The 27,819-nt window shown below is 42.5% G+C and overlaps 1 protein-coding gene across 1 annotated transcript; it reads right to left on the bottom strand.

Annotated features, from left to right (window-relative positions):
• Window positions 1-298: 298 nt before the first annotated feature.
• znfx1 (zinc finger, NFX1-type containing 1) lies at window positions 299-27,706 on the bottom strand. Its single transcript, XM_015364905.2, has 15 exons — window positions 27,328-27,706; window positions 22,149-22,292; window positions 20,167-21,503; window positions 19,356-19,642; window positions 18,343-18,587; window positions 16,945-17,076; window positions 15,711-15,859; window positions 14,001-14,144; window positions 13,347-13,461; window positions 12,960-13,189; window positions 12,240-12,379; window positions 10,925-11,225; window positions 8,847-8,957; window positions 7,960-8,055; window positions 299-7,058 (listed from the first exon to the last, which is right to left on the bottom strand). The coding sequence occupies exons 2-15, from the start codon at window positions 22,210-22,212 to the stop codon at window positions 4,596-4,598; spliced, it is 5,814 nt and encodes a 1,937-aa protein (XP_015220391.1). The 5' UTR covers window positions 22,213-22,292; window positions 27,328-27,706; the 3' UTR covers window positions 299-4,595.
• Window positions 27,707-27,819: the final 113 nt, after the last annotated feature.

The raw sequence follows: 27,819 nt of genomic DNA, 5'->3' as shown, positions 1-27,819 counted from the left end.
GATAAGCTAATCACACATTTCATTCAATCTGCACATTATAGAAGAGGTCACATGGATGAGGGTGACGGAGCTTGTCTGATACAGATATGAAAGCACTCAATTACATTCATCCTGCGACAGCACTTATTGTTCCCCCTTTGGCAGTTGTGGGCCAAGTTGTGGTCGAAAAGGAAAAACAGTGGTGTTTGAGACTACAGTTATGAGCCAGCAGGTGGGCTGCAATAGAAGAGGGAGGGTGCTGGTCTGTGTTTCTTTGTGATGAATAAAGTTTTGGACCATGAATAAAGTTTTGGATCTGTGCCTTCCAAAAAGTAATTTTATTGTGTTAGAATTGATTTTGTAAACACCTGTATGAACACAAATACATATAGTAGAAGGGTGGACCTCCACCTACACTTTTAAGAAAACATAGATTTGATATTTCTTCTTACAATGGCATAGTCCTGCATACTTCCTGTGAGCCATTCCAAAACCATTATATTTACATGTTATTCGAACACATCAAGGTACTTATAAAATGCTGTCCAGCTCTTATTTCATGTTCTATATGCCTCCCATCCCATTTCATTTATTACCTAAAATAATATAAGATAGTAAATGATTAGTGGTAATCAGGGTCTAAAAACCTCTAGGAAAAAGTATCATTGTGTTTACATATATCAATACGTACTTCCCCTTGCTAAGGTGCTATCTTTAAATACAGTATGTCAAATTGCTTTGTTAAAAACCTCTGAAATGAAGCAATATGTAAGGGATAACCTATAAGAAGGCAAACAGATTATCCCATCTAACATCTCATTTTTTTACCTCACTTCAATCAATTGGATATCACAATGTTTTTGGAATGGAACATGTTAAAACAAAATAAGAATCACCATTCCTATTCATCCTCATTGCCAAGAATCACCACCAAAAATCCAAATCAAAAGTATCAGTATTTTATTCTGACAATTGGAATAATAAACATGTAGGAAAGGTTGCCAGTTATCCGTGTGCCTGCTATACAGGAGCAATCAGACATTCATCCCATGCAGAAAAAGAGAGAAGATAAATAAGATTGTGTGGGAGAAAAAGGAACAGAGCAGGAAAATAAGGGGAAAAGGTCGCTAAGGAAGATTAAAAACAATGAAATGTGAGAAAGAAGATATAAGAGGGCGTACAAAGAGGAAAATCTGGATATTCATTTCTGGGGAATCTATAAATTAAATGGGAAGATGTAAAAAGAAATGAGTAAAACACTGAGAGGTGGAGGAAAGTGTAAACCCAGTATTAGGATAATTTTAGCTTCTCCTGTCTTCTGGAGTAGGCGGTTTTGAATGCCTGTGAAAAGATGCAGACAGAAAAAAATGAGCCTGTCTGCACCCTTTCATGGGGATTCAAAGACTACACTTGTAGCAGGCTATAATCACTACAGAGAAAACAAAAATTGTAAGGTATTACAAGAGCTAAATTCCTGTCCACTGGTACAACCGTCACATCTCTAGTCCTTCTTATTTGATCTAGTCATACACCATTAAAAGTGAACTTAAAGGTACTACTTCAATGATAGCCTATAACCTGATACAACAGTGTTAATACAGAATGTGTGAAGAAGCCTCTGAAAAGAGTTTTAAAATGGCTTTTTAAAAATTGCAAAGGCAGTATTCTTCTTTATTGCAAACCCAATGATTATGTTATTATCCACCACATAACAATATGTGCTTCAGTCATCTTTACAGTTCATGAATTAAAAGGCACTGGTTCCTTGATATAAAAATGAAACTAGCTGTATGTTGAAGATCAAATATATGAATAGATAAGTTAATAGAGCTGAAAATTCTAATTCTAAGTGTTTTAAACTCTCTCTGGGAGTTCACTCTCTTAATGAAATTCAGAACTTTAGATAGATGCTTTTCAAATCATTTCTCTTCTCATTGCCTGTGACTGACTGTGGTACAAAACTATTCCAGCAATTTTAGATTTCCTTAATCTCAACATGTCTTCTCTGTGGTGTACTAAACTAGTCTGGAGTGGTGCCAATCCATTACTATAGTAAAGGCTTTAAATGGCTGTATGATAATATATTCTGGTATCGTAACACATAGTGCAACCATAGTAAAACGAAGAGAGAACAAAAGGTATAGCAAATAAGATAAGATCAGATCACTTTATTAGCCATATTTTTGCATTAGGAATTCATCTTTTCGCATACCCCAGCTTGCTCTCCATGTGGCACAGACACAAAGACAGGGAGAGAAGCTTGGGGTCAGAGCGCAGGGTCAGCCATTGTACAGCACCGCTGGAGCAGTTGGGGTTAAGGGCCTTGCTCAGGGGTCCAACGGAGTAGGATTCTTCTACTGGCTGCGGGATTTGAACCGGCAACCTTCCGGACACAGGCACAGATCCACTTAGCCACAGTGCAACCACTCCGCCCAAATATAATAACAAAAATAGAACTGTACTCTAAAAGTCTGAAATCACTATTGGGATTTAACCTGCTGACCTTTCCCATAAACCTACTGACAACAAATCAGGCATTTCTGACTTGTGTGCCAGTGGAACAGTTCCCCTGGACATTTCCCCGAGTTTGCAAACATTCGATTTTTCTTTTTTAGAAACAATCCTTCCATAGAAGCAAAATGTATAATTTTCCAGGACGAGTACAACAAGCAACATAAAATATGAATAAGTGCAAATCCAAAGCTGATGACTACAGCTTTCTGTTTATATAACTGTTCCATGATCTGTGGGCATGTGGCTTGTTATGTGTAGATGCCATAAAAGAAGAAGAACCGACATGATAGCAAGAATTTAATTTTATGACAGCTATAAGTTTCACCACTTAACTTCACCAGACAGAGGGCAATGGCTAACAAATACTGGCTACACAGTTTGGAAGACAAAGAGAGGAAACAGCTCCCTGATTGTGGAAACAGGTGTATTATGCCCACGATTTTCACCGACTGGCCTCTGAAAATTCACTGGACTACTGGACTATCAATGACAGTGCATCTATAGTATCACCTCAGCATGAGAAAAAAGATACAACCAGCTAGCAGAACAATCTGTGACACAAATGAAAATAACTTTAGTGCAAAAGCAACTGTTTAATTGCTCAATCATTGCACTAAAGATGCATGAGGAGGTTATTTATTTTGTGGAAGAATTCAACTAGGAAGTGCAAAGATTGCAACTACAAAAAAACAAAAGAGGCTGTATTGGTGCAACCTGCAGCACCAAGATTCCAGATGTGAACATCTGTTTTCCCATTGGACCTACTGGTGGGACACTATTTCCGTACCCCTATATAAAGGTCCAGAATGATTACGAACAGCAGATCACTAAAGTCATTTCTTTTTAATTTTTTCATTAGCCATTCCAGTGCAAAACATACACTGAAATTTATTTTTTAATTGTATTTATATTTATTTATGAAACGTGTATTTAGTCTTATGCAATAAAAAAATGAAAGACTCTGGGCCTAATTTTAAAGCTGTCTAGCCTCATTTGCATATTGCCATCGTGCTGTGCTTACTGTGAGGATGTAGGTTTAATCGCAGCAAGGGAACAATAAAACTACAGACTTAACTGCACGGAATTTGAAGGAATTGCGGGACAATCAAGAGTGAGACATGGTCATCACCAGAAACATGCAGAAATACATTCCGGCTTTAAAGAAAACTCAGAATTCACTTAAAATAATGTTAAAATTTGAGAATAATACAACCTTAGCAGTAGACCTTTTAGACTTTTTTTCTGTGCACAGTTATTAATGTCTTCCACTACAAAGTTAAAAATGATAATGTAGCAATCCAGCTGAGAGCAACTGCTCTCTGCTCTCTCTACAGCTTTAACCTGTATCTGAGAGTTTAAACCAGTGCTGCACAGGTGCCTAGGCCTTTAAAAGACTAACTGCTCAAGTCACGAGAGGGAGAAAAGGGCTCGATAGCTCCTCCTGCACAAATTCTAATCCACTCACAAGGCTAAAGCCCAGGGTAAAATTAAACCAGTAGTCTATAAGGATCACTGAGGTCAACACAGGCATTTCAAATGGCCACCTGAGTTTTCTCAGTCTACTGGGGATGAATCTACTGCTGTGAACTCGGTGAAGTGCAAAGAAGAAAAAGTGCAGGACCACAAAGTCAGAGAGAAATGTAAATCTGAAACTGGGTATAAACCTGCATGGCGGCAGATGCAGCCATGTGATCTCAGATATTATTGGTGCTTTATCGCTTACACAACTGGATCAGTGTCTCATGTGAGGTACAGAAAACACACATTCATGTGGAAAGGCGTGCAAGGATTAGTGCCTTCTGATATGATTAAGAAAATACAGAGAGGATTTAAAAGAAGTTAAAAGATGGAAAGTTGATTGCGATATATAAGCTTAAAATGAAGACCCCTAAAGAGGAAAAAAGATTGACCTAGCTTGAAATTACACAGAGCCTTATCATTCTATGTATTAATTAATTTGCTTAACTTTCACATTTATTGCAAATCTTTATCTCTTAATAATTCAGATACCTTGTAATATTGTGACCTTTAAAGGCCGGTGCTGTGAGAAGAGCCTGAGAAAAAAATCGATCCTCACACCTGACACCTGTCCACCTGACAAATCACAGCCTGAGTCTCTGGAAGTCATGGTCCAGCACATTGGCAGCATTAGACCAAGCGGCGTGCTGAGCCCCATCCATCTCTGATGCCACATCATTGCCACTGGCTAAGCTGTGGTTGGCACCACCGATGGTGGCATCACACTCGGGGCATATCCTGCTAACCATGGCCCCCCCGCAGTCTCCAATGGCATAGACATGACCATTAGGGCACTTGTACCAGTGTCCCTTGGGAAGTCCCATAGCCTTGACAATCATAACTCGCTCTCCATCAGAGATACCCAGCCCACTGCGTGGCAGCTGGGCATCCAGATCTTTCATGGCCTGCTGTGCTTTCTGCTCATCTTCCTGAGTGAATGGCGCGGTGCCCTCCAGAAGCTGTCGAAGGGACAGCACCTGGGCATGAACCGTGGCACTCAGCACCTTCCTGCCTGCATGCTGGCAGCGCAAGTTCAGCTCTGCCAGACAGGTAAGCCTCTGGATCTCAGCCTGAAGGTCAGATGCCTGCTGCTCAGAGAATGTCAAGTTCGGGTGCTCCAGCCACTCCAGACATTCACCCACCCGCTTGAAGAATCGATCCATATCGTCAACAGACATTTTCTCCTCTGCTTTGCACAGCTGACCAATGCGATCATAGAAGGCAATCTTGTTCTCCAGTATTCCCAAGTCCCTTAATGTAAGGCTCGTCTCCTCTAGCTGTTCCTGGAGCCGGCGATACTCCACATGGAGATAGAGCTGTAGGGCCACCTTGTCTTTGAGGAGCCTCACCAGAGCCTTCTGCTTCTTCTCGATGGCGAGTGGAGAGCCATGAACCTGGGCTTTCACCTTCTCGATCTCGGCCAGGCTGCGGTTGACAGCAGTGCCGTAGCGCAGGCTCCTGCGGATGGGTGTGCGACACCTGGGGCACTCTTTTAGTTTGATGGACACATGCTCGTTGTCTTCCCCCGGCCCTTCATCCATGTTCATGTAGTGGTCCATGGCGACGGACTCCACCAGATGACCGCAGTCTTCCAGCTGGACAAAGTAAGCTAAGGGGTCATCCTCATTGCCAAAGAAGATCTCTGTCACTTCATTATGGTGGCAAACGCGGCACTTGTCTGGGCAGGGTTCCCCACACAGTCCGATACAGGGGTGCCCACAGGAGAGGGCCTTGTTGCAAGGCTCATTGCAGGGTGGGCGATCACAGGGCTCATGACAGAGTTTGCTGCAGCGCAGGTGCTGGCAGAACCAGAAACAGGGTTCCACGCAAGGTGCACAGGGCAGGCCACATTTCTTCTTGCAGGCACTATGCACACAGCGGTTCTGGCAAGGCAGCCGACAGGGGGGGCATTCTTGGGTGCAGGGCTCCCTGCACTCATGAGAACAGATGAGTGGGCGCCGACAGCCCTGACGACAAGCCTCGTGGAAGCGGCCCTGGTAGCAACGACCACAGGTGCCCGGGCAAGGGTGGCCACACTTCAGTTTCTCACTGCACTTGACCCTGCATGCAGGGTGCCTCTGCCTCTGCCCTTCCTCTTGCTTGCTGAAGTAGCAGGCATCTTCCTGCTCATGGCCGCACTGTAGTTTTATAGTCACCATCACCAGGCAACGGGATGTGCAGGTCTCCCCACAGACAGAATCACAGGGGTGACCACACCTCAGTATCTTAGTACATGGAACCTGGCAGATAGAATCCAGTGGGTCCTGGGAGCAGGGCACCTTTTGCTTGTGCCCACAGTACGGGATCTCTTTTTCCACAAGGACCTGGCACTCCTGGCATTGCTGGAAACACAGCCCTGGGCAGTGGTGGCCCTGCTCGCAAAGCACCTTCTGGCATCGCTTCAGGCACTTGAACTTCTTGTGATCCGCGTCATACGGGTGGCACGCACGGGTACAGACGTGGCCGCACTCCAGGCGGAACTCGCAGGGCCGGCTGCAGCCCCCCTCGGGGGCCTGCTGGAAGTCCTGGGCACAGGAGACCATAACGCGGGTGTCTGGGTGATTCTGGCAGCACAGGATCAGCGAGCGGCCAATCTGCCCCCTCTCCCGCAAGGTGTGAAGGATGTTGCTCCATAGCTGAACCTTCCCAAACATGCCCATGTTTCCGATGCAATAGAGGCCCTTCTTGGCACGGGACAGGGCCACACAAACCCGATTGGCGATCTGAAGGAAACCCACTCGCCCCTCTGGGTTGCTGCGGACCAGAGAGAGCAAAACAATGTCGTTTTCCTCCCCCTGATACTTGTCTACCACATGGACCTTCACCCCAGCGAACTGGCTGGCCGGCAACAGCTTGCGCAGGCAGTGCAGCTGCCCGGTGTAGGTGGTGAGAATGGTGATCTGAGAGGGCTGGTAGTCCTGGCACATGAGGTAGCGGCACAAGGCGACGAGGAACCGGGCCTCGTGCGGGTTCTGGTGACTGCGGCCATCCTGGATCTCCTGCTCTGGGAACTCGTGCTCCACAAAAAAGAGGTTGGAGAGCAATCCCTGGCACAGAGACAGACAAGGGGACAAGAAGACAAGTAGTTTGAGGTCAGGGTGACCAAGCTTCACATGTTAAACCACCTAACAAGAGGTTCTTCCGGCAACTCTACACACAGTGATTAAATGTTTAATAAGAAGAATACATTAAAACTGAATTGCCAGTTCCTTACAATCTTATTTTTTATTTGTAAATAGAAAACAGTATTTGAACCATAAATGTTATTTTTAATAATTCAAACATTAGTAATAATTGTTCTGGACAACTGAATGACTCACAACTCAGCATCTCAGACACAGTGATTTTTAACTGTGATTAATGATGAGCAAGAGATATTTAAACAGCAAATTTAATTTGAAAACATTCATGCATTCTTAAGAGAGGATTCCCTCCTCAAGCTGAACAAACTACAATTAATATTTTTTCTAATAAACAATTACCTATTTTCTGCCTCTATGAAACGTTCTAAAGCAGTTTGTGACAGGCTGGATGTGACCGTATTGATGTGATTCGTTTCAAGTACTTTTTTTTATTTGGATTTGAACGGGTGCATAGTGCCATAGCAGTTAGCACTGCTGACTCATTGCTCTTGAGTCCTGGGTTTAATGTCAACCTCAGGAACATACAGTGCTGAATTTCCATGTCCTACCACGTTCTACAGTTTCTTCACATAGACATGCAGGCTAGGTTAATTATCCTTATGTGCTCGTGTGTCATGTGATCTGCTGCTTGGTGGCTTACTGTTACTCTTACCAGGAAAAAGTGTCTTTATGATAATAGATGAATCAGAACATAATCACCTACTATGAGTTCTGGAAACGGTATACTAAAAGTAACAAACAAGTGGACAAGTAATGAATGGTCATCTCTACAGCCCACAATCCCTTTTGGAACTTGTAAACTGACCTTGATGTTGTCATATTCCAGTACACTGGGATGGTTCTCCAGCTCCGCGTAAATGTGGGGAGTCAGAAGTCGAGCGATTTCTGGCCTCATGCGGTGCTGATTGAGTGAAAGAGAGAAACGGTTAGGGTAAATAAGGATCAGGATAAGAAAGGCAGATCAACATAAACAGAAGCATTCTTTCTAAGCTAACTGTCTTGTAAAAACATCCATCTGGCCCAGTCAATTAAGGCCTTGATTTTTTGTGAGCTAGAGGGGTCACAGAGAGAAAACATTTCTTATTTTTTGGTTTAAAAAGTTTGCAAATGGAAGTGGTCAAATGGAAGAAATATTACAGAATCTAATAGTTTATAAAAGTATTGAAAAAGACTGCTGTAAGAATTGTGACATACCTAAAATACCTTGGTTTCCAGTTCCACACATTCACAAAAAAATTACTTTTCCAAGCAATTAAAGTGAAGATCGCTGAGATGTAGAAACTCACAAATACTACACAAATCCTGTTCTAAAGAATTGGATACATAATTCAAGTTTTCAACTACATGAAAAATAAACCAAGCATTAAGGTAAAATGACATGAGACTACAGGGAAACCTCTGTGGTGCCTGTAAAAGGGGGAGAAGGTTGGATGACTCTGCCTGAAGTTCCTTGTTCTCTCCTCTGAGCCAACACATGATTCAGTGCTGTGAGCCTTACCATGAAAACTTAATTTCAAACTGGGTCAATATAACCCAATATCACCCTCTTCCCTCATTGGTTTTGTTTTCTTTTGTAATAGGTCGCTTATTTGCAGCACAGTCCTTTTCAGATTAGTTTCATTATGACGCTAGCTGGCCAGATCTCCGCTGGCGTCTCTGGCCCTGAACAACGTGGGGCCGAGTGACACTGACCTGGTAGTTGAGTCTGACGTAAGGGAAGTCCAGCTTGACCAGCCTCTCAAACAGGGACACCTCCAGGTTGAAATTCTTCGCCAGCTCGTACACTGTGGCACTGGGGCGCAGCTGTGGGCACGAATGGCAAAGGTTAAATGTAACTGCAGCTGAGACTCAGAAAAGCTTTCCTGTGACCTCAGCATGCTAAATGTACATGGTGTCACACCCTGTACACCTAGAGGGCGCTGCTCTTCTTCCTGTTCCTAGTTCCCTGTGATTATTCATGTCTTTCCGGTGTGTCTTGTTGTGTAGCCTATTTACTTCCTGTGTCTGCTCTGCTCCTGGCTCAGCAGGGAGGGTATGGATATCCTGAGACCCGCCTAGCACCAGGTCTCCCCATGTCCGTAGCCTGAGGGCAAAGGTTTCTATACCGACATCGTGTGACCCCCTGAGCCTGGGCTAACCTCCATGTTGCCCCTTTCAACGCTACACATAGGGTCTCTACTGCCCTCCTGGCCATTCCACAGCTTGCCCTTCCAATATCCACGACACATGGTATTTCAGCACAGGTTTTTAATTTACATTTATTTATCTTGCTTTTGTTTATAGGTTACTTTACAATTCCATTTAACTTAATTACTTTTACAATCTTTTACTATTGTACAGTACCATGGTTTACCAGTGCTATGGCTTATTATTGCATATGCTGATAAAATGACTACTTACAGTCTATTACTGTTACAAGCTATAACGGTATCAGCACTGCAGTAAATCGCAGTAAAAGCAACAGGGAGCCCAGTGAATGCAGCTTCAGACAATGAAACATGAAGGTGAATAATTACATTATAAACTTTAATGGCTTCAACATTATTTGCACAGAAATCTATATGTAATAATATCAATCCATAAACCATAGTTCTTTTCACACCGAGGTACAGATTTGGCAATAGGGACTGTTACTACTACACAGCACAGCAAGTGTAAGCCATTGATGTCTTCCCTTGATCCACAGTTTTAGCTGTATTTACCTGTCTGTGCTCTCTGATCAATAGAGATGCTCTGTGAGGGGATCTGTGCTTTATGGTCCTGGTGACAATAGGAAGAATTTTGTACCAGCTCTGGGCACCCTCTAGGTAACTCACAGCAATAAATAAGCGTTAATGAGGCTTACAGCTCATCTGCCCTGTTATTCAATACTGCCTGAGCCCAGGGAACACTTTACAATTTTCTTTACAAGAGGTTAAATACAGGTCTCTTCTCCCTCAGCTCTGGTTGTTAGTACAAACCTGTTTCTCTGTCACTTTTAGAATCTCTCAGCTCTAGTGACTAATCTACAATTACTGTATTACCTATCTTCCTCCCTCAATGTCTCTAAGCTCTAACAATTTGGTGCATCTCTCTGCTTCTCTCCCCTGGTGCCTGAACTGTGTCCAAACCCTACATCCACCTGTTATTCCAGCAGATAAAACACATAAAAATAACTTATTATCACTATAATATGTTAAGTTTGAGTCTCATTTGTTTGTATGTTCAGATCTCAGTATTAGAAATCTGGGCACTCAATGTCATATCAATTGAGAAAAATACACATTTTATATTTTTACAAATTATCAGATTCTCTGAGATATGGTAGGACCCAGGACATCTTCATGTTTGTAAACTGTTTTTTAACTGCTTTATTAAGAAACCCCAGAAACTAGAAAACTGAGATGGAAGCAATTATATTCACCTTAGCCATGAGACCTTTGAAGGTCAAAAGCCAGGTTGATAAAAAAAAACAGTGAAATATAATTTCTAATATTTCAAGTCCTGTTTTCTGACATGAGTTAATTTGTTCCTCTAGAATGTGTTTAAAAGCGTACTTTAGCTGGACAAATACAGATATAGTGAGGAAGCCACTTTTAAAGGCACTATTTAAAATGTTTTTTATTATTACCGTTGTTATAATTATGAATCTGAAACTATTGAAATGACCTCTATTAACAAGGGAGCAGTAGATTAGGTGAACACACTGGCGAACTTTGCCTGATCTATGATTAGTAGCCTGAAGCTAGCCCTGCAGCTTTGGAACAGGACTGGGCTCTACGGGGCCTCACCTGCTGGTGGTCTCCGATGAGGATGAGATGCTGGCAGGCCTGGCTGAGCGTGGTGATGGTGTGGGCCTCCAGCACTTCGGCTGCCTCCTCCACGATCACCAGGCGGGGGCGCACCTCCTGCAGGGTCCGGCGGTACTTGGCGGCTCCGGTGGTGGTCATGCCGATGACCCGGGCCTCCTTCAGGATGCACAGGTCCTCCCGCAGCCTGATCTCCGCCAGCCTTTCGGCCGCATCCTGGTACACCTGCTCGGACTGCAGGGCCCGCGCCCGCATGTCCGTCTGGTAGCGGCTCAGCCAGAGCCTGGGGCACAGAGATGAGAGAGGAACAGCGGGCAGTGCAGTCTTCTCCCAGTGTTAAAGCCAGGGCCACATTAATGTTCTTGTAGGCCTCTAGGTTCGAGGCCTCTTGGGTAGATACATTTTTATGCGTATATCAAATTTCTATGGGTAGATGGATGATCAATTATCTTCATTCAAATAAAAAGGTCAAGATTTTTTTCAAGGGCCCTTTAGTTGTCATAAGCCCTGGGCACAGCACCTATTGTGCCAACTGGATAATATGCAGCACATCCGTCTCTCTTTGAGGAAGCACTGCTTTGTCCTAATGCTGAGCAGTGGCTGTCTGAACTGCCTTAGCCATGGAGTTCAAGCTGTATTTAATTTGCTACCAAGTGAATGGGTATAGTTCTCCGTAAATGTAACATGCACTTTACACACGTCTGTACAACACTGTGACTACAATGCATTTTCTTGAACTCGATAATGTGTAATCATTTAAGTTACAAGTTTCTTCCTCATAAGATATTTTTCTTACCATTCATTTCAACTGGACAGACATGTCAATGTACCATGCTGTAATGTCTTGGCTGAAAGACTAGTTAGTATAGTAACCCCTGTCACCATCCTAGGATGGACTCAGTTTAAGAAGTTCTGGTCCAGAGGGAGGTGTCTGACTGAACTGACGATACCACCCTAACTTCTCTTAAAGCAACGATCTAGCCCTCACTGTACATTATAGATTGCTTAACAACTCTACTGCTGTTATGTGTATTTTAATTTGAGTGGTGTACTGGATTTAATTGTTGCACTCTGAACTGGAGGCAAAGGTGTACCTTGCAGGACCAAGAGAAATGTAATACCTGTCTGGGTTGAGGAGCTATTTTGTTGATATCAGACCCTCCGTAGTGCCACACTAGCACAGATCACTATTTGTAAGAATTCTGCTTTGAGATGTGCAACTGACTGTTCAGCAGTTCCACGTGTGTGTTGTTGGCACTACATTGTGCCCATGTGGTGAGACTGTCTGCACTCCTACCTGTACAGCCTCCAGCGGTCCTTCAAGTTTAGCCTCCAGATATCCCACACTGCCATCTCCTCTTGCTCACTCATGGCCAAGCTTTTCGACAGTTCCCAGCGCACACGCTGCTTCATTTTTTTCTTCTGATCACGTGTTATCTGCACACACACAAACTCACACAGTCAGGCACACATCAGCCACATAATCTGGAGCTGTAAAACCTCACCAACTCCTTCTTTTCTGCTGCTCCCTTTCTCCTTCTAGTAGGCTGTACAATTACTCTAAATAAGACAATAATAGTTACTGCAAAAAAAATACATTGCTACACCACTATAGTCCGTCCATTTCCAAATCTCTTTATCCAGTACAGGCTGGCAGGACTACTGTAGTATAAAAAATATATATCTGAGCAGACCCAGGGCGAAACTGTTCTCCTGTTGCATTACCTACACATACCTCAGGCTACATAACCTCCCTGTCTGACTGAATAGATTGTTCAACATGCAAAATACCAAAGGTTTAAAAGTGTTCTGGCATCAGCACAATATATGATTTTGATAGTTTTTTTCTACCAAAAACACAAAAACTTTACATGATCTTTATTCCAATTCATAACAATGTTTGACAACATTCAGTGACAATAATGTAATCTGTACTGAAATCTTATAATAAAAAACACCCAATCATAAGCTACAGCTTCTTTGGGCAACTGGCAAGGGTTCTGCCTGGGGTCAATACCTGCCAGCCCTCCTGGCTCTGTGTTGGCCCTCTTTCCTCATTCTTGTCCAGGTTCAGGGCCAGCAGCATGCCCGCCAGCTCTTTGATTGCGAAGTCTGCTTTCTTCTTCTTCTGCGCATGACCACGGAGCTCCCCCTCCTCGATTAGGCGCTCTGCCTGAATCAGCTCGGCTTCCTCCTCCACCTCTATCAGCTCCTCCTCTTCCTGCCCAGGCTCCTCCTCTGCCTCCTCTGAGAGATGGGCAAAGAAGACACGGAGGCTGCAATGCTGTGCTTCAAATGAGCTCCTTCCTTAAAAGCAGCGCCCCTCCTCTGACCACAGCCACAGTGGTTAATCCCCCACCCATCTTGAAGTCAGGTTACCCGTCATTTATCAGAGGTTCCTTACCAGCATTGTCAGCAGGTGCCTCTCCTCCAGTCTGCTGGAATTCTGAGGACCCCAGGCCAAGCCACTCCAGGATTAAAGACTGCTTCTTCCCATAGCGCTGGAACCCATCCCACAGCTGCACACAGAAGCAGACACAGAAGAAATCAGTAAGCTGCCACATCTAAAGAGCTGCCTAGACAGATGCCCAGAACATTATCATTCAAGAGTATGAAACTCCAGACTTTTGACATACCCAGTCAAGTGTACAGATCCAACAAATACCCCAGTGGAGAAATTTGCATGCCCAAAGTGCAAGGGGTCAATAAAAAGGGGGATGAAAATCAAAATCAAATCCCAACCAGAACCAAAAACCGAACCAAACCATAGGAACTTAAATGAATGAAATAGAAGTCAATCTGAAACAGTTTGTGTGCTAGGATTTATATGGCCTAAAAACTGTACCTACAAGAATTATATTCTTAACAGACAATTGTAATTAAGTTTGAGTGTTTTCACTCATGCAAGCATTTTTGGTGATGATCAGAAACACCAAGGGAGACACACTGCAGAGGGGCACGGACACTTGTACATACACATACGGCACACAACAGCACGCCGACAGACCATGCCAACATGTTTGCCACAAGTATGCTCGCCCTAGCGCAGTCTGCTCACTGGTTGCTGGTTGAGGCTGTTCCAATGTCTTTCGGAGATGAACCTCTCCAGGAACTGCTCGTGCATGATGCCTTTGAGAGTGCACTCCAGCTGTCCTGCCTCCTGTCGAATCCGCTGTTCTGCCTGTGCCAGCTCCTTAGTAATCTGGGCGAGGAAGGGGAAAAGAGGTAGAAGGGCAGGTCATTGTCTCTCAGCCATTTATGTTGCATCAAATAGCCCTTTCCTGAGGAAGAAACAGTGATGCAGAATACTTTACTAAAGCACAGTGCTTCTCCACAGCTCCAACCGGTCCAGAATTCTGCAGCTCACCCTGTTCTTTTTCTCTTCCTTGCTTTTCTCATGCTGCTGAAGTATAGTACTTCAGTTCTCTCAAAGGCCCCTTGTCAAGGCACTCATCCAATTCAAAATCCTTGATCTTACTTCCGTCTTCGGTTTCTTATCTCTCCCTTCACTTCCTCTCAACCACCTCTCCTTTCTCCCACTTCCAGAGTCCATGCATTCTCAATCTTCGCCCCTCAATGGTGAAATGAACTACCGTCATTGTCCCAGATTGCTCAATAACTGACCACCTTTCTGCACCCTCAGACAGCACCTGTGGTCTCTTAGTTCTTAGTGAACGACTACTGTATTATGGGAGTTGCATAGTAGTGGGTAAATCTTTGGATTAATGACTGACTGGTCATGGATTAAAATCCCTGCTGCAGACACTGCTGTTGCTCTTAAATAAGGTACTGTACTTTACCCCAGTGGCTCCAGGCCACCAGGCTATATTAGTGGGGACCAGTAGTGATGGGGGTAAATCCCTGTGATGTTCTGATGTCCCATCCAGGGGGAAGTCACGTGCTCTCTAGTCTTGGTTCTTAGATTTATAATTTCCAGATTGTTCTATTTTAATAATACTAATCTGCAATTCAAAACGTTCTGATCCTAATACAAAAGGAGGCAGCCACATATAGCCTTTATCTTGAGTACACTGTTTTGTAGCATTTACTTTTTTTCTTTGAATATTTATAATGTGACAATCTTAGAATTTCATAGAACTGTATTTACATCAAACTATGAAGTAACACCATAAACAACACACAGTTTTCCAGTTGTGAACAACAATTGAGTCTTGTCCAACAAGGTCTGATCTTGATGTGTCTGTTTCTAGGCAGAGTACGGGTCACATGAGGCCATTTGTTTTTGAAGTACAGCATGTAGGCTTCAGGCAGTGTGCAAACACTTAATTTTCACAGCCATTACCAACAGCATAAGGCCAAAATCTGTCAATGTTATACCTTGTGTGTTGCTTACCTCACTTTGAAGTTATGAAACATTAAGAACTAAAAAAGATTAAGTGGCACCTACACACAATCACATATTAATTGCTCCATATGTCCTCCTTTGAATTTCTTTAGATTACAACAAAAGCTCTTGATCCCAACTTTTATGGCAATTAAACTGCTTCTTGAGGCCAGATTATCAGAACTGCCATTGTGATATATGAAAGAAAGTTCAGTACAGTAGGTGAGTACTAAAGAGGATCAATCAATATGAAATTAGTCCATCAGGGAATACTGTAACACAGCCTGACACTTCCTATGCAGAATACACTCTTTGTGAGATGCCTTTTATTTAGTCTACCCACTTTTAAAATCAGACGCCATTACTGGTGGACGCCAATTGTGACACACTGCGTGTGGTACAGCCAACCTCCACTGTGCTCACCTCGAAATATGCCCGGCGGAGGTGTGAGGGTAGGTTCCTGCGGAAATTGGAGCCCCCTCTCAGCTCCCTGAGGGTGAAACGTTTCAGGATGTCGCTGTTGCTGCGGCCGCCCACCCTTACAATCCCCGAATCCAGGAAACCATGGATTCCTGCAGAAGGCAGAGAGGGGAGTCTGAGGTGCTTCAATTAATTTCATTCACCTGACACCTTTACATTAACATGGGCTGCAATGAGGAAAAGTACTTTTCTATTTTCATCCTATTCATCTGAGCTGCAGAAGTGTTAGTCACAAGATACAAAGGTTAGATCGAAGATGGAACAAAAGAAACAATTAGCCCAATGTAGCCCAACTGCAGATGTCCAGGGAAATGGGTATAGAGTAAAGACAACAGTCAATAGGCATGAAGCAGGAAAAACAGTAATTTCTACTAGTGTTGTCTGCACACCTGAGCCTCAGGGGTGCTATGGAGATAGTGAGAGAGAGTGCAATGAGGATTGGGGGTGACTGTTTCCATCAAAGACAGAACTGAAAGAGAAAGGAGCTGGAATACCAGAAAGAGATAGACAATGACAGCCAGATATGGAGGAGAGGAGACACAGGGGAGAGACTGGAGACAGGACATGTGAGGGACCAGAGTGCCAAACGAGGAAGATGAGGGCCTAAGCATAAGAGCAGGGAAGAGAAGCACTAGAAGTGTGAGGAGCAGAGGAATCACTTGGAAGAAGTGACCTGATCATCGCAGAAAGGACAAGAGAAAGCAGGGGAAAGGGAGATGATCAGCTACCATAAAATGTTTCAAGCAAAATGATGAGAAGCAATAGACTGGTAGTGAACAATGAGAGCTTGGTAAATAAATTAAGATTTTATTTTCTGGGTTGTGCTTAGAATGACACAGTTGCCAGGAATTGTATGTTTTAACAAACATTAATCAGACAGGAAATGTTTCAAAAACAGAGTAAGCCTAATAGAATATGATTATGGTATTTTAAATTACTAATAAAAAATATTTTTAATTTACCCTGTTATCAACAGTGAAGGCCTGAGAGTGTTTTGAACGTGGGTGACAATGATGCCCTGCACAAGTCACGTTTAAGCTCTCCCTTTTCCCTCATGGGGCACTCCATCCTATTTAAACTAAGCTCCAGAACCACATGGTTTACACAATAAGCACTACTTATACCCCTATTCCCTAAATTCCCTACGTTTCCACTCCTGAAGAACAGCGGCTCTTACCTTCCAAGAACTGGTCGAGCGCATGGTTGGTGTAGCAGACCACCAGGATGGGAGGGGTCTCCAGGTCATGCCGCCACACCTGGGTGTTATTCAGCAGAGCACGAGCGATCTTCAGACCCACATAGGTTTTCCCTGTAAGTGATCAAGACGCACTTATCACCATAACTTCCAGTATTATTATTCGTGACTGACTTGGTGATATGGCTAATAATTTCACCCATGGCAACTTTGTTACTAGGGAGAATGCAGAGCGAGCTCTTGCTCAAAATTAAAACAATTAAACAGTAGATCCATTCACTTTTTTTCACCGTGTCCGTGTCAGAGGACCTTGGTGGTTAAGCTATGAGGTACAGATGTGTTTTGTTTCCTAGATTTCCCAACACCTAGTTTGGTGTTATATCTCATTAGTCCTGGAAACAGCTGCTCATGTTCCCCTGAATTGTAGCCTTTCTATTGTACTTGAGCTCCAGTATATATGGGAAACAGGTCCTGTATTGTTTCCTCTGCCACTAAAGCTCTCAGTTAAAGTAACTGATCAAATTATTGCCTCAGCTGTATACATGTAACAAACCCTTCCAAAACCCTTTGCAGCTAATGATTTAAAAGGCTCACTTGATACACTTTGCAACAAAAAACTGCACAGTCTTAAAAGAGGGTTAAATCCATCCACATAAAAACAGAGAACAGAGTGAAAATCAAGAAGGCGCATGGCACTGCACAGCATTATGAAGCACTATGAGCTTTTCCATTTTAAAAGTGCTGCAGGCTCCAGTACAAACTGTGGAGAAAAAAAAACTTGAGAAGACAAAAATCAATTCAATGTTATTTCAACTACATGTATCCATCTCCTTATAACCATGTATATGCCAATAAAAACACATCTTGGCAAAATTTGCAGTTTAAATAAAAACAAGTACTCTTTTTTACCTTGAGGGTTTTGGAACTATTCGATATGTGCTTTGATCAGTGCAAAATGTAATATGGTAACAGGCTTCCAGAGCCTGGTACTGGCTAAGACAGCAGCCTGCTGCCCTTACAAAACCTGAATACTCTGCAATGTGTCTTATTTGTTTCCATAAAATCAATCTGGCATCTTTGTTCTGAACACTATGGCACTAAAGTATTATCCAGATAATTTCGTAAAGGCAGCATTTAGGAAAAGCATCTCCAGACTGGGCTAGTGTTCCCGTCACTTTGTCATGCACAAGCCACTTGGTTTCTCTGTCCATTTACCATTTTTTACAACAAGCGTTGCCGTGTGAAACATTTACTACGTTAAATACTCTGGTACGGTATTATTGTAGGCAAGTGATAGAATGCCACAAAAACTGCAGTTTAAATGGAAATGAGAAAGTAAAGCAAAGCTTATCTGAAAACCGTCCTACTGGCATTGCTTACCGGTGCCTGGAGGACCCTGTATGATTGCCAGCTCTTTGGTGAGAGCCAGTTTGAGTGCCCTCATCTGTGATTCATCAAGCCCCAGCTGCTCCATGCTGGGCCAGGCAAGGGGATCCAAAGCATCGAAGGGCATCAGAGGAGCCTTTGCACTTTCCTTGGGTACTGCAATGGCCGAGAGGTCATAGTTCCCTCCCATAGGCAAGTAGGCAGGTGGAGACACGTCAGACTGGCACTCGACAATGTACCTAGATGAGGATACGAGCAGTCTGGTAAGTACAAGTACAGTCTCAGTCTTCTTAAACAATCCAGAATGGCTTACTATAGGGAAACTAGCCAGTGCTGCCTCATCTGGGAAACGTGATGGAAAAAGATGGGGCTGAGCCTTATCAGGATTGATGCACTCTTGAGAATCCTAATGCAACCATAAATGCTGGACTCCAGTGATTATCCCTAGCATTGCTAAAGACACCAACTTGTCCAGTTTTCTAGGTTTTATTCCACTTGACTAGATTCATATCTATTTTAATAATTAAACTTTTTCATTTGTTTCCAACTCTTAAAATTTTAGAAATAACCACTAGATGTGTTAGCAGTCACAAATGCCCTTACATTGGCATATTATGTCAATAGATAATAGGTTAATAGGTGACCAGGTCAACAATACACCAAAGCGGGCGGGATGCCACCTTTGAAATTTAAAAATTCAGCCCTTCAACCATGCAATCATATTTTGTTCAGATTATACTATTCAGTTGCACCCAAACAACCAGCCAGGATACCAAAATACCATCGATGTGGCAAACCTTAAAGATACTTGGGTACTTGTTAATTTCACATGTTGCACTGTGACTTAATAAGCAAAAGCAGCTGGTATTACTGAACCAGCTTTACTGGGTTTTGCACTGGATAACCCAGCCCTGGTTAAAGATGAAGAGTATCTGTATCTGCAGATTTAAATGCAGTAATTAAGTCACCAGTTGAACAGAAGACTAGGACGAAGGAACCCGACAAACCTCTGGAAAGGCATGTCATCTCCGGTCATTTCCTGTAGCCCCTCCAGGACATGACGATAGGCCTCAAAGTAGGCAGTGGTTTCCACCATGAGGAAAGAGTGGGAGGCCTGCACCCCTGCAAGTGCCGCCCGGCTCTCCCTGACAAAGCTCAGCTGCACCTGGCCCTTGCACAGCTCAGCAGGGTCCCGGTCTGACACCGTGGCGAACAGGAAGGTGTCGAAATTGTCCCGGGACATGCAAACCAGCGACCCATACAGCAGCCTCTTGGAGTTCTGCCACCGGACAAACTGAAGGGGGAAAATTAAAAATAATTCACGACTGACGAATAATGGTTCTACACTTTTGCAGAACAATTGCTGGTCTCCTTTAATCTGGCCATTGTCAACTGGAGGGTGTTAAAATGTCCCCAAGGTACAGGAGTATGCTGTGTAATGGCTAACCCTCCATATGTGCCTTTTTATAATCATACTGACCAAATGGTTAACTGCCTCTTTAGCAGAAGGTAAAGTGTCTGACTTCCAAGTTTGTAAAATCAAATTAAAAGCCCATTTAGACTAATTCTAGTCCTACTCCCTATATAGAACACTACAATGATATCCTGGTCTACAGGGAATGCTTTCTGCTCTGGCTGTTTTGTCTGCATTGACAGAGTGCTGAATTTCAATAGAACAAATAATGGTAAATTCTGCATTTTTCCTTTGTCATTCCAAACAAGACAGCTGTATGTGATGTGTGCTTGCCAAGTGACCAAAATGGAAAGCCCCCTTCATGACACCGACTCCTTAAACCCCAGGTGCTGAACCTGACTCACCTTCAGTGGACGTGGGTCGAACTGCACTTTGTAGGCAGTGCCTGTTGGGGTGCACAAGGGAACAAGCAGCCGGGTGTCAAAGTAGACTCGGATGTCATCAAAGCGCTTCTTCTTTAAGGGTACCTGAGCCAGGGTGTGTTCTTGGTAACTCTGAAGGAGTTCCCGGATGCCCTCGCGCAGGGGGCGGACAAAGTCTTCTCGCAGGAGACGGAAGTGCGTGTCCAGGTACAGGTGGAGATTAGGATATCTACGGGAGGTGACGTTGGGACGCAAGAAGGGCTTCTCTTCCTGGTGGATCTCATCAGGATTGGGGTAGATGGTCATAGTATGGTAGTCCCCCTCCCCAGGTGGGGCGTCCTCGTCAGGAGTCAGGAAGGTGTAATTGTCAGAGCGTAGGGTACCGTCCCTAGCCTTCTCCTGAAGGTGAGCAGTAAGTCCTTGAATTTTATCCAGGTTCTGCTCTGTCTGGGCAGGAACATCCACCCCAGAAGCTCGTAGGCCATTGACTGTTGGCTTGAGAAGGGCCACCAACATAGATGCCACCTGGACAGAACTGGCTGGGAAAATACTGACCACGTCTGACAGGAGACTTACAATATTGTCTAAGTGCTTTGGGTATTGTGCCCGTCGAGCAGGGATGTGATCAGACATCATGCCAACAACATAGTGGGGCAGGACAGTCCGTAGAAAGCCTGAGTCCTTTACAGCCCCAGCTAAGTGCTGGACAATCCTGCGATCAGTTCGTGAGCCAATGGCTTTGCTCAGGACCTGGACTAGAAGCTGCACCATGTTGTGGCCCATTTCTGGCTCCTCCAGCAGAGCCCGCAGCCCTGCACTGGATGACAGAGTTATAGCCACCTCCGAGGCCTCCTTTCCAGACAGTTCTTCCAGGGTCTTGTACCCTAGCTTGCGGACCTCTCTGTCAGCTTCCAGTCCCCCTTGATCCCTCCCTCCTCTCCCTCTCCCACCCCCTCTTCCTCTACCTCGCCCCCTACCCTCACCTCCCTCTCCTCTACCCTCACCTCCCTCTCCTCTATCCTCATCTGCACCCCTGTCCTGTCCTCTTCCTCTGTACCCATTCCTGTTCTCTCTCCCTCTACCTCTATCTCCTACCCTTTCCCCTCTTCCTCTCGCTGCCTCCCCATCCCTGTCCACTCGCCCTCTACCTCCATCCCCCACCCTCTCCGCTCTTCCTCTCGCTCCATGTCCGTCCCTGTCCACTCGCCCTCTCCAACCATCTCTCTCCCTCCCATCATCCTGTTGGTTCCACCTTCTCTCTTCCCCACCTCTTCCTCTTCCTCCAGGGGCCTGGTTGGGCACCCGGTGGTCACCAGCACCTGGACACAGACACAGTGGAAACGGGGGGCTGATGAGTGGAAGCAAAAAACCCTTGCAAGTATGGCAAACAGATATAATTAAATAAAAATTGTTCAAATATATTTGAGAAGCATTTCATTATCCTTTCATAAAAGTATTGAATTGTAACTAGGAAACAATGGTCAACTTAACAATGATGTAGCTCTTAATTTAAATGTGGAATTATTTCTGTTTAATGGCTTCTTTAAAATCCCTTTCTGTCTCATAGTACCCCAAGGATTATGAAACCATGAACCATCCCAGAACTATTTGGCCATGCATCATTTTTTTCCCCCCAGAGAGGAAGCCCACAGCATAAAGTAACACAAATACAATACTAGACAGAGGGCTTGACACTTCCTACACTGACTTCCACTGATTACACAGCAGGCTCACAGGCACTCTAGCTGGCTTCAGACCTACCTAAGTTGCAAGAGCATTCGTCCAATTGTGCCAATGTCCCTGGATAATCCTGCCACTACCAGCTAAAGATTTAGCACAGATTAAAGCCGGTCATCTCTGACCTGCAGTGCTAAATCTCCATTTCAGATCTAGATGATTTACAGACCGAGCCATGTGAAAAAAAAACAATTCTAGCATGAAGTGTCTTATGAAACCACAATTACCTCTTCTGTGCTCCACGTTGCCTCTTCCTCTCCCCCATCTCCTGTTAGGGTTGTCACCATTCATATTTTCTGACACCCCCTAAATTAGGCAGTGGGAAGATCAATTCAAAGACTGCTCCTAAGCGCTGATCAGCAAGGCAATTCCTGCAGAAACCGAGGGAGAGAAGAGAGATTATATTGTTCCAGACAAGGTTAAGAATATAGACTACAGACCGAGCAGGATAATCAATAAATTAATTGAACAATCATAATCCCCCAACTGTAAAGATTATGCTATGAATATATCTGAGCAGTTGGTATAATTACAGGTGCATGAGATCTTTGTTCTCTAGCAGAGATTTAGCATAAATAATAATTTGGTAATAAATCAGGCACACTGAATTAAACACATTTATTAATAATCACAATGACAAATACCAAACAACATACCACAGAAAATACAACATACATGTTACTCTATTTACAAACAAGGCATGTCGGAGATCTACATCCTTCCGACCAGAAAAACCCCAAACTGCTACCATGTATTCAAAATCCTATACAACACCTACACAGGCCAACAAGAGAGACATACCTGCTTTCTAAACTAGACAGAATATGACCTACAGTTAAATACCTCTACATATATATACAAATCTGGATGCTATGAAGCCAATGGAAAACCAATCTCCATATTCTAAAAATGCATCCACTAACCATTCTCTGTACAGGAAATCGTTAAAACAACTGAATGGCAAGCTCTTTTAAAAAGGCTGAAATACTACACCCAAATCTGTTCTTAACAATCGCACCAGACAAAGACCTCCCTCCTCCAGTATCTCACTTTTCTTGCTTCCTCTCTCTGTCCATCCTCCACTCTGTCTCCTGCCTCTTTCTTTCCTTTCTCCCCTCTCGCTCTGTTGATGAGTCTTGTCTGAATGATTTACCAGAACTTAATTAACTAAGGTAAATCTTACTATTTCTTTGATCAATTAGTTACAGACGCCCTACAACTCAGCAAGCACTGTTCCTTCCTTGCCCTGACGTTCCTATGAACTGCAAATGCTGACATTAGCCAGGTGTTTGACCATTGTCTTTAAAAATAAACTTTATTTAATATAGCGCCTTTAAAGGTGGCTTCTCAAAGCACTTTATAGAATGAGAATAATTTGCAAGAATAATTTAAATCCTAATACACCTCAGACACCCACTTCCACAACTGTAACAACACTGACTCGTGTAAAATCAAATATATACAGTACCTCTGCATTAAACTAGCCTAAAATACTAGACAGAGGAAATGACACTTCCTGCACTGATCTACATTGATATCACAGCAGGCTCGCAGGCCTAACGATTTCATGCACAGGAGCGTGTTTTTAACTTGTAACTCTTTCTTGGGTCATATGATTAGAGATAACAAATTGCTGTCCTTTTCTGAATTATTTCATCAAACATCTCTTCGAGCAAAATAATTTGTAAATTACTAAAAACTTAAAAGTTTACTGTCTAAAACCTTTCCGTTAAGTGAATTAAAACAAGAACTGGATAATTACAGCAATAAACTATTGCAGACTAATATACAAGTGAAGGCTAGAACATTTTACAACCTTCTTAATGCAAGGTCAGACAAGTCTATTGATAGGTGTGTCTTTTGATAGGTGTATAGCAGTGGACAGCTGATCTCTGTGTAGGGTCAGAGGACTGGGATACTGTGTGGCATTATGTTAGTTATCCATTTAGTGCTATACATAACAAACTGCTTCAGTACAAAATTTTAAATAAACTCTATTATACCCCAGAAAAATTGAAAAAGATGAAGTGGCATAATACAGTTATGTGTTCCAAATGTAACACACATAATGGATCATTATTGCACTTATTATGGTATTGTCAGCACATACAGTCATTCGGGACCTCCTCCACAATGGGGAATGCTCTCGGACACCTAAATATCTCAATTCCACTTACTACTATTTCATGTACCCTTGGTGATTTATCAAAGGTTAAAGTAGCTATTCAATATAAAATTACTTTTTTGACTCTTTGTATTATTAAAAAAATATATTGCGAAAATGGGTGGACATTACAGGACCGTCGTACAAGAATGGATTAAAGAGGCTGTATCACAAGTTAAATTTGAAAAGATTTAATATAATTTACAGGGGAAACGTAATGAGTATAGGAATGTTTGGGGTCCATTAGAGACATATTTGAATGGCACTGGTTGTTAAGAATATTAGTTCGAAGTTTTGTTTTAATTCATTTTTTTGTGACTGTAATTTTTTTTGTTGTAATTGTCTAATAAGAACAAAAATGAGAGAGTGAAAATAAAATACAAAAAAAAAATAAAAATAAAGAAGTCCTCCAAAGTTGGGGGGGGTGGAGGTGGGTTAAAGAAAGAAAACTTCTCTTTCTTTATAAAACATAAATCAGTGTCAGTAATCACTTTAGGAGTCAGTATCAGATGAAGCCCAATCTATTAAAAACACCAATAAGACCTCTTTAGCACAGCAAATTATTTGTTTTATTTTATAATGAAAAGTAGTGCCTCATTTAAGATTCATGCAACCTTAAAGACAATATATTGGCTGAAATGTATTGATATTATAGTAAGGAATAAATAAGCCTGATTCTTTTTTTCCATGTACAAAAACCTGCCAATGTTTTCTTAAGGTAAACTCGATGAGTCACTGCATCAAGTTGGTACAGTCTCTGACATTTTACTGTAACATACTGTATTACATAGTTTACTAAACAACACATACTTGTTGCATAAACCAATGGCAACACAATAATCTAAACATTCTATTAAGATTTAAGCCTATAAAAAAATGTTTTATGTTTATGTTTTACAAATAAGTTTTTAAAATATGTAGGTAAAGCTTATTTAGGTTATGGAACAAACACAATTTGACCTCATCTTGTTATACAGAAAATGTCACTCAAACTATCCAAGGGCAGGTACATTATTTAAAACAATAACCGTCTTATTCTCTGCTATAAGTTAAAGAGGGGTCCACTGGGTAGTTTGTCAACTTTTCTTTTCAGCTTCTAGAGCACAGAGTGTAGACATAATTATAACAAGACAAAACCGACTAAATGCAAGTTTTGTTTTGTTGCACTGTAATTGATACCACTGGTTGTTGGCATGTGGCTTTTACTAACAGTATACTTGGGTCCAATATATTAAATTCACGTTTATTTTTTCCTCTGAAAGACATAGCATTTTATGTGGTGATGATTTATCATTGACCTCTCTGCTAAATTGTCTTTTGCACTTCCAAACATTCATGGCAATTGACAGATTGCAGGTCTAATCTAGATAAACAGGAGCTGCTGTAAAAATAGGCAACTTTAAGCTTAGCAAATTAAATAATATTTGAAATGCACCGATGTGTAATGATCAAATTTAAAACTAAATATGCAAATAGTAATGCTTCTAGTATGTTTGAATTTAAACATCCTAGAAGCATTTCTATTTGCATATTTCATTTTGAATTTTAAATAATTATATTTAAACATCTAATGAAAACTTTATCATTTGGATTAAGTGTATATGAACCCATGCCTCCCTGCCACACTAACTTCTGCACTTTTTATCAGTGTTCCAGTTTTAAAAGTTAAATCGGCTATAGGCAGTCCACAACAAGCATCCTGAAATAGTTTTGTGGCATTTTACAGCATCAGTAGGTTGCTTTTTAGCACGTTTCAGCAACGCAGGTGGTTATTGTTTTATCAACGGATTTGTTCAGAGGAGAAAAAAAGTCTAGTTAAGACGAGAAGAAGCAATACAAACATCTTTTATAGAAGTTGCATCAAAATGATCAAAATGACAATTTAACAAATCCAGCTGATCTGCCAGATTCTTACAAGGCAGCATGGGAAAACTATCTGTTAAAGAGACCAACACCATTTGCATATTACAAAATTGCAATATTTTCTGCTGTTTTCCGTTTTTGTTCAAACACACCCTCAGTTCTTTGAATCTTACACCCACTCTTGCCCTGACTCATTAGCACACAGAATCTCCCCATGCGTGCACATCAGACCACAAACCATTCCCAGACAAATAAAACAAAAGCATATGAACTGAGCTCAGCTACACAAAGGGAAACACAAGCAAATATACGCTTAAATAACTTCAGACCTCCAGTCCTTGAGAACTCAAAGACACAAGACAGGAACAGAACAGAATCTCACTTTGAAATTTGTTTCACTTTCCATTTCTCAGGAACTGCTGTAGGTGTATCTGTTACACGGAATTTCCAAGGAAACCCCGTCCTCTACAAAAGCAGAAATACTGTGCCCCTTTGCCTCTTAAAAATGCATGTGATTATATTGTTACAAACTATGGGAAATCAAGAAAGAAAATAATTAAAATAAATAAACCTGTATTTGGACCTGAGCTATAGCAAACATTTGTGGTACCTGAGTTCTTTCTTCTCTTTCACAGCTCATCCAGAAGAGTAATAAAACCAGAGTGAAACTTGTCAAGACTAATGTTTATCGGCATAACACAACTGCACAACACAATTATTTATTTAATTGCTGTTTCATGCTGGTACAGTAGTTTCCTAGTTGCTGACATTATGTTCATTCTGTCACACGCGATGTTGACATTTTTCCGCAGACGTATATCAATGCATTATAGCAAGATTCCCTTTTTATCATTTAGCAGAAATAAAATGTACAATTGTTTTTGAATCGACGTCGGCGTCTGTTATGGTCCTGGCTGATGTGTCTGTACTGTCAAGCTTGCTATGCAATGAGTGTTAAAAGCTACTCTGACGCGTACTGTACCCAATAGGGTGAAAGGGTTCAAAGTGGGAACATTAGAACACCATCAAATATCGTTATCGCTATGTCGCAGAAATCAATAATTAAACATATTTGAAATACAGAAACGAACTGACTAACCCTTTTTTCTTAAGGGTGAACCGGTGCCCAGCCCGGTTATGCTTCCGCAATGCACTGACAAGTACCATGCAAAAACAATGCATACTCATCTCAGAAGCTACATAGACCAGAACAAGTTTTTCCTGTTTCTCTCGATGCACAGAAACAACTAGTAAAAGTCTAACCCAGTACGGCTCGGCTCGGTCTCCACGTTGGAGTTCAAGCGTTAACGGGAATAAATGTGTTGGCTTTGACCCGAAGAGAGAAGTACATTCTGCCAAGACATTAATAAATAACATACCTGTTTAGAAAGATCTCATGTCGGGTGAAAAAAACAAAACAGTGTCAGAGAGTGTACTGTTCAGATCCCCCATTTAGGCTTCATTTTTCATATTTAGCTGAACCTTAAATCGGGCACTCCAGTTAGCAACAGTAAAACAAAGTAGCTTTAATGATTCTGTAAACAAAAAAAAAGTCTCCGACATTAGCCGTAGTGGGCTGGTTTCTTCTCTCCTTCTCCTTTTCTCGGATATCTCATATGTTCATTCGAAGCTGTGGTGTTGATCTAAAACTCCTCGTCTCTTGCTGGGGTTATAATTAGTTGTCTATCCGGGATATTCCTCTTCTGATGCTCTGTGCCCGTCCGGTTCAGTTTCGGTTTTCTTTTTTCGTGAACTGCGTAACAGCGTCATCTCACACCCAACCACACGCTATTGTGACAACAGCCAATCGACACTAGAGCCTGTATTCTTAAAGAGCCCCATGTCATTAAAAAAAACATTCGGGAAGTTTA

Source organism: Lepisosteus oculatus, chromosome 16 (genome assembly GCF_040954835.1).
Source record: "Lepisosteus oculatus isolate fLepOcu1 chromosome 16, fLepOcu1.hap2, whole genome shotgun sequence".
In the NCBI taxonomy this organism is placed as follows: domain Eukaryota; kingdom Metazoa; phylum Chordata; class Actinopteri; order Semionotiformes; family Lepisosteidae; genus Lepisosteus; species Lepisosteus oculatus.
This window is presented reverse-complemented; position numbering and strand designations above follow the sequence as displayed.